General features: G+C 33.8%; 1 protein-coding gene across 2 annotated transcripts in view; it reads left to right on the top strand.

Annotated features, from left to right (window-relative positions):
- The window catches only part of LOC124364219 (CD109 antigen-like), a 128,742-nt gene extending 114,619 nt beyond the window's left edge, over nt 1–14,123 (top strand). For both annotated transcript variants that reach the window (XM_046819536.1, XM_046819537.1), the window contains exons 26-27: nt 10,304–10,406; nt 11,867–14,123. In XM_046819536.1, the coding sequence (XP_046675492.1) occupies nt 10,304–10,406; nt 11,867–12,066 (303 nt within the window). In that variant the 3' untranslated portion in view covers nt 12,067–14,123. The remainder of the gene's footprint in view (nt 1–10,303; nt 10,407–11,866) is intronic.
- The last annotated feature ends 2,503 nt before the right edge of the window (nt 14,124–16,626 follow it).

Genomic DNA, 16,626 nt, shown 5'->3' with positions numbered 1-16,626 from the left:
AATGTTAATTTTATTTTTTATAAAGTGTATTTGGACAGAAATACTGTACATAATGCATGTTTACATAATATACACAATAATACATTAGTTTACGATATATATTACAGATTTTTCTTACAAAAACTTGAATTATTCAATCTATTACATTATTGATATAATTGATATAAGTATTTTTTCTTCCAATGTACATTTACGTTTATTACAGATAAAGTAGTCAAACAACCTTCGTTATAATCTATGTTTTAGTTATACCTCATTATAAAATGTAGGTGTATATGTATGTGTATGTGGGCGTATGTGTGTGCATGCGGATGTATGTGTGTACGAGTGTATGCGCATATGCGTGTTAATTACATATATGTAAAGGAAGGCTTAATTTTTAATTTTATCGATATAAGTATAATTTATGTTTTGTTCTTAATGCATGTCTATATAATGCATACGACCACCAATTGTTATAATAATGTATGTATGTGTGTGTGTGCGTGCGTGTGTGTGTGGGTGTGGGTGTGTGTGTGTGTGTGTGTTTGTGTGTGTATTACATATTTCTCCTATTGTTAAACAGAAAATTATAAAGTTTGCACAGTTATTTAGAACAGAAGTAATCAAATCAGTTATCTTAATTTAATTTAAGTACAAATGCAATTACCTATCATAAAATAGTTTGATAATAATATTATAAACATTGCTTAAGAATTCCTGTATGTTCTTCTAGCCCTTAAATATCTATACAGTTAAATAATCAAGTTTGTCTAGTTTTAGTAAAATTAAATTATGTGCCTACCTACATTGTTTGCACGCTAAGAATTTAATATACAAGGTGTTAGTTTAATTATACTTTTAATTTTAGAATTTTGTGCTATTTGTAACCTCACTACTATTTTATTGATCGCACATTCATATCATAACTGTTATTATTATTATTTTTTGTATATCTCTTAATTTATTTTTACGTATAATACTCTGTAAAGGTTAATGAGTCCTCAACTGGGTGGGTGGTTTGTGCCGAGGGTCCTGCTCATGAATGGGGAAGATGACGGCTGTTTAAATGTAAACCATTGTTTAGAATTATATAATATGCAACAAATTAGTAATTTTTTTCTTAGTCAGGAATTCCATGAAAGCTTAAAAATATTTCATTGTAATATCCGAAGTTATTGTAAAAATTTTAACGAACTTTTAGTATATCTGAATGATATTCCACGCTTGGACATAGTTGTTCTGACTGAATGTTGGTTGAGAGAGGGTGAGGAGGGGGAGGTTTTGGAGGGGTTTGACATTGCACTGACGAACAAGCAACGTAACAGAAATGACGGTGTTATCATTTACTTCAATAAACGCTTATCAGCTACTGCCTCACAAGTAACACTTGGTGACGTCTACGGCATTAACTTAGAATTCAATTACTGCAACAAAACCTTTTACATACTTGCCCTATACCGTACCTTTGACAGTGACTTGGAATTTTTCTTAACTGAACTAGAAAATTATTGTAATCGTTTAGATAAGAGCAAGATGGGAATTATTTTGGGTGACATTAACATCGATTTACTTAAGAATACTTCAACATGCGACAGATACTTAAACTGCTTACTGGGATCGGGATTTGTTCAATGTATAGATAAACCAACTAGAGTGACTAATAACTGCTCGTCATGTCTGGATCACATATTTCTACGTTACTATGACATGAACAATGTACAATCAGCTGTGTTCCAGACTGGCGTGAGCGACCACTACAGTACTGGCCTGACTATCACTGCCACTGCCACATCGCCTCACAATGACAAACTTACTGACGACTCTACTACACAATATTACACTGATAAGCATCTGCTCGGCCGTAATCTCGCTCACTTGAACTGGGAACCTGTTTTGAGTTGCCAGGATATCTCAATATGCGCTAAACAATTTGAAAATACAATGTCTGATCTTATTAAAACTTCCTCAAAACCCTTAAATAACTATTCCACACGCTCAAAAAAATTAAAACCATGGATTACACCCGATTTGGTCAAATCGATTCGCATTAGAGACAAAATAAGTAAAAAATTAAAAAAACAACCCTTTAATAGTGATCTCTATCAATTTTTTCGTACATTCAGACATATTTTAAGTAAATCTCTTAAACAATCCAAAAAACTATATTACAGAACTAAACTTGAAAATTATCAAAACAACCCCAAAATGTTCTGGTCTATCGTAAACGAGCTTGCAGGTAAAATTAAGAAGAGAGATTCTTTTCCTATCCATAAAGTTTTACCGGATACTCCGTATATATCTCATGGTTTGTGTAAAGAAGTAGCTAATGATTTTAACTCCTTTTTCTCCGCGGTTGGACACAATCTGGCTAGTGCCATCGATTCAAGTGGGGACCCGGTTTTGAGTGATGCGGATTACAGACAGGACACCGTGTTCACATTGACCACTGTTACTGAACTTGATGTAATACGGCACGTGACTGGACTGCGTGGGGGATCCGCCCCTGGACGTGATGGTGTCTCGGCTGATATGTTAAAGGACAATATTTATATCTTCTCTAAGCCCCTTCTGCATTTAATAAATTTAAGTATTTCTTCTGGCATTTTCCCAGATAATTTTAAAATAGCTAAGGTCATTCCCTTGCATAAAGGAGATAGCTTCTTAGATAAAAATAATTTCCGCCCCATCAGTCTTTTAAGTGTATTCTCCAAGATCCTTGAGCGTATAGTTAAAGAACAATTGGTTGCATATCTTTCTAACAATCAAATCTTGTGCGAGTGTCAGTATGGGTTCAGAGAGGACAGGAACATTTCTGATGCTCTTTTTGATGTCAATAGACAAATCAATGAGGCTATATCTGACAACTTGCGCATTATTTTAATATTTCTTGATTTGAGGAAGGCCTTTGACAGCATTGATAGAAATAGGCTGCTCCTTAAATTGGATGCCACTGGAGTTCGGGGTAATGCGCTTTCATGGTTCTCAACCTACCTTACAAGTAGGCTACAGACCGTGTCTGTCTGTGGGACAGAGAGCGACGCGCTTCCGGTGGACTACGGGGTGGTTCAGGGCAGTACGCTCGGCCCAATTCTGTTTTTGATTTATATTAATAACATCTCTAAATTGAATTTATATGGCAATCCTGTTTTATTTGCTGATGATAGCTTAATTTTAATAAAAGGTAGCGATTGGGGTAATGTCCGTTCTAACGCTCTACATGACCTCATGGTCTTAAAAAAATGGTTTGACCAAAACATTCTTTCATTAAATACATCAAAGACTAAGTTTATGCCCATCTCTCTCCGAGAGACCACAGACTATACCCTCGGTGACCTCGTGGTTCATAATTGTGGCAGTTACAACAATGAACTTTGTTCGTGTGAAACTATTGAAAATGTATCGTCTTATAAATATTTGGGTGTCTTCTTTGACAAGCGTTTAAAATGGTCTGCACATGTTGAATATGTAAAAAAGAGAGCAAGGAAATATATATTTGCGTTTAAACACTTAAGTGAAATTTTAAATGAAAAAGAAATTAAACTTGCTTACTTTGCCTATGCCCAATCGTTGTTCTCGTTTGGAATAATAGCCTGGGGTGGAGCGTATAAAACTCTTTTACAGCCATTGCAAGTGGTTCAGAAGGCAATCTTAAAAGCCGGTTTCAAAAAATCTAGGAGATACCCAACTGACACTTTATATCAAGAAACTGCCATTCTATCAATTCGAAAAATCTTCATTAAAACACTTCTTGTTCACATTTATAAACATTTTTATACAATTTTCTCTACAACTTCACATTCTCATAACACACGATATTCACGGAATATTGGAGTCGCATCAATGCAGATCAGTAAATCCTTCTCTGCTACAAATTCTCTTTATATATCCCATCTTGTGTATAGAAATATCTGTAAATACTTTCCAGACAACCAAATATTCACCTCACCTCCAATACTTACATGTAAGAAACGCTCGAATGAATGGCTGTATCTTATCAGCGCGGAGGAGGCTGAGGCAATTATCACGGCTGATTACAGAAGGACCTGACTTTGGACCCTGCCTCCCCCCTCTTGATGCCCCTTCAACAGCACTGATGCCTTTAGATGGACTTTTCCTATTTTGTACATTTATTTGTTTTATTTCATAACAGTTCGTAAAGAAATTGCTAGTAATGTGTTAGGTTGTTCTGCAGGTAGACTTTTTGATCCTTAAAACACACCACTCCTTAATTTTGCTTTTCTCCTCTTTTAATATTTCCTTTAAACTATTTGTAGTATTTACGCTGATAAATTTCAATACCGTATTATGTGGATTGTGTGTGTGTGTGTGTGTATGCGTGTGTTGATGTTATAATATGATAATTAATTAATTACCAGATTCAGTTCGTCCAAAATCTCCAGGGAAGCAACTCGAGCCTACGCACAGGCTTTTCCGCCCATGTAGGCTCATTTCCTAGGCCACTTTAAATTTGATGTGTATAATATTTTTATGTATAATGTTGTTATGTAAACATTCAACTAGTATAGTAACAAGACAATATAAATTTAATAGTAAATTTGCACACATGTAAATATTTTTTGGAAATAAAACTATGATTCAATTCAATTCAATTCAATTCAATTCAATTCAATTCAACCTTATATTAATAACAATAATAATTATTAAATTTACAAAATGTTACCTCATCAGAAAATATAACTTAAAAAAAATTAAGTGACAATAGACAATAGACAATAGACAATATTATTTATTTCCTTTAAGACATTTTACAATGTAATTGGATACGTCAAATACAAGAAGACAAACAGCATTTTTGAGATCATTAGGTTACTTATAATAAGATCTTACAATTTATAGAACTTATAGGCTATAGTATAAAAATAGTAATCAGTTGCCTAGCTAATTTCGGAAAAATTGTAGTCCTTGTACTCTGCCACAGTATAAAAGGCTTGGTCTTTAATCCAGTCTGATACAAAACATTTAAACTTGTTAAAAGGCAGATTTCTAATAGGCAATGGTAGTTTGTTATACAATATGAGCTGTTGATAAACATGACTATTTAAAGTTTTTGAGAGTCTTACATATGGAGTTATAAGGTTGTTTCTATTTCTAGTTAAATGGTCATGATTAAAGTTTTGAGCAGCAAAGGAGTCTATATTCTGTTTAACATGAAGCAAAGTACTTAAGATATATAAGGATGGAGCTGTGATAATTTTTAATTTCTTAAAACTAGCCTTACATGATTGTCTCAAGGTTAGGCAGTCCAGAACTCTAATGGCCTTTTTTTGCCATATGAAAACTTTAGAGGCATGACAAGCGTTGCCCCACAGGCGAATTCCATAGTTCATTTGTGAATGGAAAAGACCATAGTATACAATTAACAACGTTTGTTGGCCTATAGATAATTTAAGTTTTCTTAGAAGAAAGACAATGCGGGATAGTTTTTTACACAAATTTAAAATGTGGGGTTTCCAGCTCAAGCTGTTGTCCAGTGTAAAGCCTAGTAATTTTACTTCGCTACTTACATTACTAGTAACAGGAACATCCCTGAGAGAAAAATAGATCAGTTCAGTTTTGCTATTATTGGTAACTAGATTATTAGAATCAAACCACCTTTTTGCATAAGTAAAGGCATTAGACAGGTTGTGTTTTACAATTTCAAAATCACTATCAGAACAGAGTAGAGTGGTATCATCGGCATAGAGTACACAAAAAGTTGGAATGTTACAATATATATCATTAACAAAGATTAGATACAAAAAAGGTCCAAGAACGGAGCCTTGTGGGACACCAGCTATAACATCATCATACATCGAGCTGATGTCATCTACAACCACTTTTTGCTGCCGACCAGATAAATAAGATTTGATCAAGTTTAGTTCCTTTTTTCTGATACCATAGAAATATAGCTTATCGTACAAAATATTAAAAGACAGGCAGTCAAACGCCTTTGTCAAATCTATCAAATTAGATGCAACTATGTGTCTATTTTTAAAACCATTAATAATATACTCTACAATTGCTTCCATAGCTAAAACTGTGTTGTGTTTGGGACGAAACCCATATTGATGGCTATACAATAAGTTATTACCATTAAAGTATTCATGAAGTTGTAGGATCATGCAAGATTCTATAATCTTTCCAATGATGGGTACGATGGCTATGGGTCGATAGCATTCAGGAGCCTTTAAGTCCCCTTTTTTAAAAATAGGTGTGATCTTGGTAAGTTTTAAACCTTCAGGGAAGATTCCATGTCTTAGTACTAGATTAATTAAAAAAGTTAACGGTTTGACAATAAATTCACCAACAGTTTTTACAACATAGTTTGACAGACCAAACACATCCTCGCTTTTTGAGTTGCTAAGGTGTGAAATAGTTTGAGACACTATTTCCGTACTGACCGGTTGCCAGCTAAAACCAGAAACAGGGATAGGCTTATCAAAGTTTACAATAAAATCATTATGGTTGTTGTCATTTAAATCTAGATCAACATCACTATGTACATTTTTTGACACATTTACAAAATAGCTATTGAGACAATCAGGAGAAATAGGTATGACATTTTTAGGTTTAATATAGCATGATTCACTTCTTATAACTTTCCATGCCATTTGGCACTTGTTTTTGGCATTAATAATGAGGTTTTCATTGGCTGTTTTCTTTGCATTTGTAATTTCTCTATTATATAGCTTTCTGAGAGTTACGTATCTGTTTTTATCAACTAAGTCTTCTGTACATTTCCACTTATCATACATTACTAGTAAGAATTTCCGCATCATTTCAAGCTGCGGAGTAAACCAGTTTTTTGTATTTGAGCTTTGATTTGGCCTAGCACTGGTTTTTTTACACTTAACATTTACTATCGGACAATGGTGGTTAAACACAGAACATAAAATATCGATAAAAGTTACAAAGGCAATATTCACATCTACATTTTGATACACAGAAGACCAGACAACAGAAGACATACAATTTATAAAATTTTCTAATCTAACATCATTTATTAAGCGTTTTGTTTTCTTTTGTTTGACTGGACTAGTCTTATTATTACAATGCTTGAGGTTTAGACCAACCCATACACCGGCGTGATCAGATATAATATCCTGGGCTATCAAGGAGACTTCAAAGTAATTCTGAGTTAGGTTAGTGTATATGTTATCCAAACATGCCCCAAAGCGGGTTGGATTCTGATTAGTACAATATAGGTCAAACGACCTTAACAGATTTAGCAATTCAACAGTTTCATTACTTCTCTTATTTAACAGGTCTACATTTAAGTCACCGGCAATGGCTAAACATTCATTGGTTTTAACATATTTACTTGTAACATACAATAAAAGATTTTCAAGATTTTCAATAAAATTTTTAAAATTACTATCAGGTGTACGGTAGATGCTAAGAATAACAAGATTAAGGCTAAGTAGCCTAGCTGCTGCACCCTCACATATATTATTTTGACAGAAGGACGAGATATCGATGCCTTCAAAGGACAAGTCTTTCTTCACAAAGATTGATGATCCACCATGCGGGGACTGTCTAGCAAAAAAGTTGGCCAGCACAAAACCATGGGGCACATAGTAACTCACTTCGTCAGAACAGAGCCAGTGTTCATTTAGACAGATAATGTCGGCCGGTTTATCATTCAAGATGGCCTCTAACTGACCTAGTTTATTTCTCAAAGATCTTATGTTCAAAAAGCCAACATTCACCAACACGCCTGGATTATCGTTTCTTGATTCCTCCTCAGCACTTAAGTTCCACTTGCTATTTGATTGTTTGACACTAAAAAACTTTCTTGACTCCGCCCATCACTGCGATATGTTTTGGGGGGCCGAAATGATTTTATAAAAGTGCCTTCCGGCCACAGATTTGGGTGCATCAATTCCTCACCAAGTTCATGGGGTACTCCCACCTTAAAAGAGCTGTAACTGCTATATCTTGTCACAAGTTTATTACAATGAAAAACGGCATCACCTTTAAGGCTATGCAGGTAGTCTGTGATTGACTGAGCGGACACAACTGGGTCCAAACCGGACAGAAAAAGCCATCTCATGCGTTTTGCCGGTTTAAGAGGATTACTGTCGCTTACCTTCAAAGTTCCACGCACTACCTTGTTTTTATCTTCACTTCTTAGAATGTCACTGTAAGTTGGGGCTGATCCAGTGGCAGGCCTCTCCTTTCCGTCTGTATCAGGAACTATAGATATGTTGGAGTCCATTTTGCTCCCATTGATAGAATAACCTTCAGATCTCCTCTTGTAGTTGTTGTTCCAACCGCTTTTCCTGTAGTTGACAGCCGTCCATTCGGTACTAGACTTTGTAAAAACTCTATTACTGTTTGAGAAGGACCTAGCCTCCTGTTGGCGACCTCTATTATTATTGTCTCCAACTCCACTGAAATTCCTCGTTTTCTGCGAGAAGGCTTTTTTCTCAGTGCCTCTGCGATAGTCACTCACGACGTCCAAAGCATTTGGAAAACGTTCGTCATCGTCTACCAAAACTTTACTCTCGACGTTTTCTCCACAGGTCTGAGAGTTTGGTACCGTTGTATTATCGATTGTCGAATCGAAAGTCCTGGATTCTATTGTCAGATTGTTTGAGTTAGTGGCCTTTGCCACAGCAGAAAAAGATTTGACTTTCCCTTCAATTTGGCCGGTGTTGTAAACATCCGGTTTTACACTAACCCTATATGCATCTGCTGCCACTAGAAAATTATCAAATTTCTCATTTAGAGCTAAATTGTCATTTACTACGTTTTTCACACTAGCAAACAGTTTGTCAACAGTAATGGATAAGTTAATAAGCCCGTCAATGTCTTTTGACTGTTCAGTAAACTTGGTTAACCTTAAACCACAAGCTTCGCAAGCCCATTTAGATTTTTCCGCTAGAATCTTCATATATTCATATTCCACATCAGTGATTGACACACATGCACAGTGAAACCAATTATTGCAAAACATTTCACACTGTAACGCACTGTCATCTTCTTTAACTAAATTTTTACACACCGGACAAAACTGACAGCTATCACAAGCCATGATATTCAAAGATGATATTTCAATTGATATTTCACGTATTTTCAAAAGCTACCTCTATGCAAATAATACTTTATAAGAAGCTTATATATGATGTAGTGGGAAAAGAAGAAACAGTGATAGCAATGTTTGTAAACATAGACTTGTTATTATATCCTTCAGAGCAGCTTGCTGTTATCTGCTGGTACAAAGGTCAGAAACCTGCACTCTGGTCTAGTCCCTTCTTATCTGATCTCACCTGGACCCAGTCACTTCATTCCTGAATTCTCAAAAAGTTTTATATCTTTAGTTTTAGTTTACTTCTTTGATAACAGTTTTTCACACCAACGATTTATTCATTCATATAGACAACATTTATCTCTTCACTTACCCATCAAAAAATTTCTTAAACAACTATATATTACCACTAATATTTGTAAAATACAGGGAAGCAAAAAAGCACATGGTCTCTACAAACATGATCACTTCACTCATCCATCAAAGTGCACAAATTAAGCGTTCAACATAAATTGAAAAGTAGATTTAAGCACTTTTAATTCTGACTTCATTTTACAAATGATTTTCTTGGACCGCATACCAAGAAAATGGATTGGTTCAACAACACCTTCGATTGGTCGTCCTGGTGATTTACCTTCTAAAATACCGCCAGATTCTTGAAAAATTGTAACCACAGTCTTTGCTGACAGAGAATCACCATGATACTGACATCTGAATACATCCTGAACTGTTACGATGCAGAGTTTGCACTAGCGAAATCATAATTTGCACCCGCTGAGATGTATATATTGTGCTAAATTAACTGTACACCATTTTCTGTCAAAGTCAAGATTGCAGGCATGCCAACTTCAAGAACTAAATTTTCACATGTAATTAGGAAATTAACTTAAATCTGATCAATAAATACAAGCGTTTTCTCACTCTGCAACACATTAACTCACTCCCCCACCTAAACAAACTGCTGTTAAATTAAAATTAAACTTAGAATTTTTAACTGTACAAATTTAACTTCAAAACATGTCGTCCTAAAACTTTTACACCTTTAAATAATTCTACTTCAAATCAGTAAACCACAATTTAGTTTTTTTTCTGTTGAAATCAACATGTTATTAAGATTTTAGAGTATGTTCCACTTTTTTCTAACCTCTCTCTTTTTAAGAACATTCAACAGTACTTTAGTATACAAATGCAATGAGAACTCCACTATTTTCGATTTATTAAACTGTTGCATGCACGTCTCCACCTTTTGAACACTGTATCAGTCACTAACGTTTGTAAAACTGTGTGCAGATGACGAGAGAAGAATACTGCCCAACTGTCAAGGCCTACAGGACCCACAAAGTGGCCAAACAGAAGCCTGTTCCGGTCACAGTGTACGATTACTACGATCAAAGTAAGTGAAATTAGTGCCATTTAATAGTAAAATTTACCATCTTTTTACCACTACACATGACAATAGAAAATGGTTCCGTTAGCCAAATTTATATCATTCCATAGATACATTTTTTCAAACTATTTTAATTTGTATTTTTATTAGTAAACTTTATTATTAAAAAAATAAATAAATAAGGCTGCAACCATATACCAGCATTTTTTATATTTTTAAAAAAATCTACTTGTCTCAAATTGTATGAATGGAAAAATTTTAAAAGCAATACATATTTCATTGGGCTCAGCTTTCAGCTTAATTGTCCTCAAGATTTTTGAGTTTTAACTCAGATATTTTTGGCGTTTTATCTCAGAGTAATATATACTCAACTCCTAATGGTTCAAGCCGAGTATAAACGGTTGATGTTTTAGCAACAGAGCATGAGCTATTAAGCAGGTTTGAGAAACAGTAATCATTTTTTGCCTCTGGCCAACACAAGTTTTGAAATCTAGTTTGAGTTTATCATTGCTGATGTTCACCTTGTGTTGACTAAAGAGGTTTTTAATTTGTTCTATTTTTTGGTGTTTTATTTTAGTTGCAAGTTGAACCATACAAGTTTTACACCAAATATGTGAATAATGCATCAGTGGTAGTCATAAGATCAGTTCCTGAGGTTTTGTAATACTCATGTGTAATAAAGATGCTTACATCATCCTTGAGTAATAAAGGTTTACAATTTGGAATTAGCTAATTAGTTTTAGGGAATTAGTTTTTTTTGCAGCATTTGGTGTAAAATTCAAGTTTGAAATTCTTGCAATTCAGAGTACATAAAATTCTAATAACTCTGTGGTTGTTTTTGGTATATTAATTGCATATGCTTTCTAACAAACAGTATATATTAGCTGGAAATAGGGTAGCAGCTCACTCTACAAACGATTTCTTGCAATGTGTTCGGTGTGTTTTTTTAAATACATTTTCCGTCCACTTTGCTCAATGAAAATGTCAAGTTCTGCTCCTTTTCACAATCCACTTAGTAGTTGAAATCTGACACTGTCACAGACTTGTCATAGAATCCGAAGTCTCCATCTGTTAAAATAGATCCAAAACAATTTGGCGACAAAAAAGCTCAAAACAAAATGTTTCCATTGTTTTGACATCAGAGACACATAAATTAAAAATTCAAGATTGTCTAAATGGGTGCACAATTGTGGTCTAGGTGTCTCTGATGTGGAAACTATCCAATAGGTTTTTTTTTTGCTTCTTTTTCACTGACTTGTTTTGGAACTATTTGGACGGATGCGAACTTCAGATTCTAGCAGTCAGTTCTTTGACAGACTCAGATTTAGACGCTAAATTACGTGGAAGTTCAAAAAGACATGCAACATTGGCATGGAATCAACCCTTCTCACCAAATCTGCGTTGTGTAGAAAACTCGGTTGCTCCACTTTGCTCAGTTTTGTTAATTGGTTGTTTGCGCACGACAGGCAGAAGAGCCCGCATGTTCTACGAACCACAGGTGGCAACTCTGTGCGATATCTGTGAAGGAGAGGACTGCGAGAAGGTCTGTTCGGGCAAGGCGGGATCACATGCTGGTGACAGTGAAGGTCAAGGTGGTTCAGCGTCCAGTCTGTCCGTCACATTCAGCGCTGTGATGGTGGCTCTCATCACACTCAGGTATCTCTGAGCCATCACAAGACCAACCAAAGACTACAGACACGACAGTGAGACTGTTGAGTGTTTCCAGACGTAATTCAGATTTAGTGTACATTTCAGTGAGATGTCAAATCCATTAAAGAGCAAAGGTAATAGGCCTACAGTAAATCATATTATAAGCATAAATTATATTGATAGGCGTAAAACAAATAAAAAACTGGTTTATTTTCTATTTAATTGTTCGCGTTATACAAAAATTTATTCGGTATGAATTTAATTGTTTATGATGCAAAGGAGGACTTTTTATTATAAAGCTATCTTCAAATTAATTATGTATCCATGGAGAAAACAATGTATTTTATTATTAGATCAAAATTGCATTATTTTTATGAAACAAATCAGTTGATCAAAAGTACTATTTGCACATTTTTATCTATTTTCACATCCTCTAAAAACCTTGTTGTAAAATAAAACATTTCATTTAGTTACTTAACTTCACATTTAACTGCTTGACAAAATCTGTGTGAAATTTGAATAACAAACGTTTAATATAGTATTACTTTCCAGAGACAATGTAGATTAATTAATTAAACACAAGTTTAACTTATAACTTTTATACTTATATTAAAGTTAATCTGTACATAGTTTGTTGTAGTATAATTAACATTTTATTATATGATGTTAGATTCTCGTAGATTTTATTGTGATCCGTTGTTGTTACTATATGTTGCTATTGAACTCCCAGTTGAATTGGTGATTGAACAAGGTTTTCCATATCAGTAATTTTGTTGTTCATCAAATTTCAAATTGGGAGAATTGTTGACACTTACTTCATTGTAAAAAGTACTTGTATGTTTGACTATAAGAACATAAAACAATTATATAAGCCAGTCAGTTGTTTCAATGGTTAGAATTTCCTTGATTGTAATTATCAAACATCAAAATAATAATGAACCATTTTTAACAAGACAATCTTTTCTAATCTAATTAAATTATTTTGGTAATAAAATTTATAATCAGTGAGTCACCAAATGTAGTATAAATGTAAGGCTGCACAGGAAGTAGTGTTTTAGTACTAAATTGTATTAAGCTAATGTAAAGCAATTTGTTGTTCTTAGAGCCCACTGTTATATTATTTGTGTAACTGGTCAGCATTCAAACTGAGGTATGTAATAATAGCAGTGTATCAAAGTACAAAGCTAGACTGACCATTGCGATACTCATTGTATCACATGGCTAGGCCGACCATTTCAATCTCATTAATTAAGTCACAAAGTTAGACTGGCCATTGCAGTCCCCATTGTGTCACATGATTAAACTGACCATTTCAATCTCATTAATTAAGTTGTAAGGTTAGACTAGCCATTGCAAGTCCCCATTGTATCACATGGCTAGGCCGACCATTTTAATCCTCATAATGAATATTGGAAATTTTAAATGTAATTGGTCATTGCTTCATTCAATATTTATTTAATTATTAATTCTCTCCACATACCTAATAAAATTTATGTTGTAGTTTTTACTACCAAACTGTCATTAAACCCACCTCACAAATTGAGAATATTTTAATGCCGTGCTCATTCTAAAAATTTGCTTGTGCCAAAATAGAAGCGGCACAACCTGAATGCTTATAAGGCCAGATGCTACTGACCTTGACGATCAGCTGACATCAAGATGGCATATCCTGCTTACTAACATGCGTTACAAAATATCCGTTACTTCCTGGGCAGCTCTACTAATAATGATTATAGGTTAGGTATAGGACACCATGTTTAAAACAAATAACTCGTTACACTTAATAAAATAAATGTCATGTTTAACAGTTAAATCAGCCTGTGATATAATGCTTTGAAATATTAAAACCAGTTCTTAGAAAACTTAACTGTTTTGTCCTTTTTGTATTTTTAATTAAGTTGTATGTGACTAAGATGACCTTGAGAAGTAAATAAAGGTGAATTGTGGTGACTAGTAAAGCTGTGTTACTGTAAAGACTGCAAAAAGGCAAACTTTTTACTAGGCATAAGAATTTGTATCCTTTTCATAACTCTGTACAATTATTGAATATTAAATTATATTAAAAAAGTTAAACGCAGTTTTAATTGTAACCTGTATTGTAGTTGAGTGTAATGTAACGTGGGCGTAAAACAATGTGTGTGTTTTATAGGTACAGTAATGTCTAAAATTATAAACTAACCTTGTGCCCTTATTGACTGTTTGGTATTTAAGTAGTTTGTTTACAGGTTTAATAAAAGTTCAAGATCTGAAAAATAGTCACTAATCTAATGCTTCCAATTTGAAAGTCTTTTTTGACTGGTATTTTTTAAGGCAATTTTTTAATTGGATTGCAAGATCATCTCCGGGGATAAAATTTGAAATACGAGAGCTAATGAAAAGTAACTGCCGTTGGCTTGTAGCGCTGGTAGTAGTGCCCCCTCTCACACATTGTTGTGTATTACGTTAAGTCGGCTCTAGCCGAGGCAGAAAATAGAGTAAATATGTAGTTTTAAACGCATATAATAAAACATGTTTATCTCAGTTTTGTAATAACAAAATGGTGGTCACTTTTGGAATGGCCCTCGAATTATTAATGTATACCAGAAATAAGATGTGTCCCAGAATTGATCCCTGCAGAATGCCACTTCATGGCCTCATTTCACATTCACCAGTTGGACAATTAATTTTCATTATTTTTACTTTATATATTTTTAGAAATATTTTTATGTTGAGCTGTAACAATGTAACAACAGTATAATATTAATTTTCAAATATCATCCTTTATATCTTTCTGGATTATTTGTTTAATCATTTGGCATCATTGGTAACAATTAATTGAAATACTGTGTTATTTTGAACTTAAAATCTCATTGAGTAAGTAGTACATTTGTTTGGGAGAATCAGATTTGGTTCTCATTGTATAGTAGTTGGTTTTTCTGAATTCATGTTTTGACTAGATAAATATTAGCAGATTCAACTTGCTTTAAATAATTTGAGCATTCAAACAACTCTAAAAGTAATGGCAATTAAGTCCATTAGCAAATACAAGATTTTAATTTAGGAAAGTTTTTTTATTTTTACACGAAATGCTGTTTATAAAACTGATATTTTAGTTGCTGGTTGCCAGCCCAGCTGACTTGGTGGAAACGAGAACCAGAATCAATCCATCCACGGTATTAAACATAACTTTTATACCACCTTTATAATGTTTTACAAACAATAATATTCTTATGAATGGACAATTCCATTATTTGATTACAACTATGTTTCTAGAAAAATGGTTCTATATTCTGGAGAATTTTCTGATCCAGGATTTCTAAGATTCCAAATATTTGTTTAACCAAAGTTTGGTTCAATTTGGAAATAAATATGAAATTGTTTAATAACCAGTGTTTTTCGATTAGTTTCCATCTGAAATGACATTGTTCTTTTTTGAGAGTTTTAGTAACTTTGTGGAGAACATATTCAATGAAAGTGAAAATAAAGTGATTATTGATAACTTTTATAAAGAAATAAAAAAATTATGTGACAAGGCTTAGTAAAGAGTTATTTAGAAGAAATGTATAGACGAAAATTTGTATTCATACAGAACTTCTTTGACACTGCTCACAATTTTTGGTTTATTGGATTCAGGAAAATTCTCCTTGATCCTTTCCACACATTCAATCGGAAGCATGTAAGTTCGGGAGCCCCTCCATAGCTGATTTTGACACCATTTCTGTTCTATTGAATGTGTTAAGAAAAAATGTTTTGACTGATCAAAAAAATGCCAGTGATGTGGAGAATCACAGACCATAGACTGCACAATATACTTGCACTGCACACAGCATGCTACCATGCTAGGTAGGAGACTGATGAAAATATCAATATCGTTACATTCCATACCGATATATCTGATACAATAAACCAGAGGAGGGAGGGGGAGAATACATCTGCCCTAAATTTTGCTGTTGTTGATCTTCAAGTCAGTGTGTTGAAAGGAAGCATTGAGCAACCCATTTGGTATCCATCACATAACCTCCAAAGTGCGATCGATTCCAATCAGGTTGATTTATTATTTACAGCTAAAAGCATTATTTCCAATCATTGACCTTTAAATTATACATCAAAGCCTATGAATTGTTTTAATGTTAATGGATCTTTGATTTTATTTAAACTGTTTGTAGTTGACAAACTGTGTAGTTTTCCTGTATGTGATTTTATTGTTACCCTCTGTGTAGCGGAGATTACTGTAAACAAATAATTCTGTTCTTTGTTCGGAAATGTTTTGTCTTTGAATTGAGCAAAATTTTAACCCTAGAATGGTAACGCCTATTTGCCACACATAAATGGTAACGCGTAGTCTCTCAGACTACTTTAGGGAAAAAATGAATCAAAATTTATAAAAATTAAATTAATTTTAAAATTACATTATTTACATCCTAGAGGTCATGTTTTTCTGATTTTTGTTGATTTCAGTCTTTATTGGAACACTTTACACACAGCATTCCTCGGTGCTCCAAGCAGATATGCTTATAACATTTTGTGCACTGGAATCGAGTCATTCTCCTTTTTTTCGCTGGGCAAACTGCACAAATCTTCCTTGTTCTTGCTTTTT

Source organism: Homalodisca vitripennis, chromosome 6 (assembly GCF_021130785.1).
Source record: "Homalodisca vitripennis isolate AUS2020 chromosome 6, UT_GWSS_2.1, whole genome shotgun sequence".
NCBI classification, from domain to species: Eukaryota; Metazoa; Arthropoda; class Insecta; order Hemiptera; family Cicadellidae; genus Homalodisca; species Homalodisca vitripennis.
This window is presented reverse-complemented; position numbering and strand designations above follow the sequence as displayed.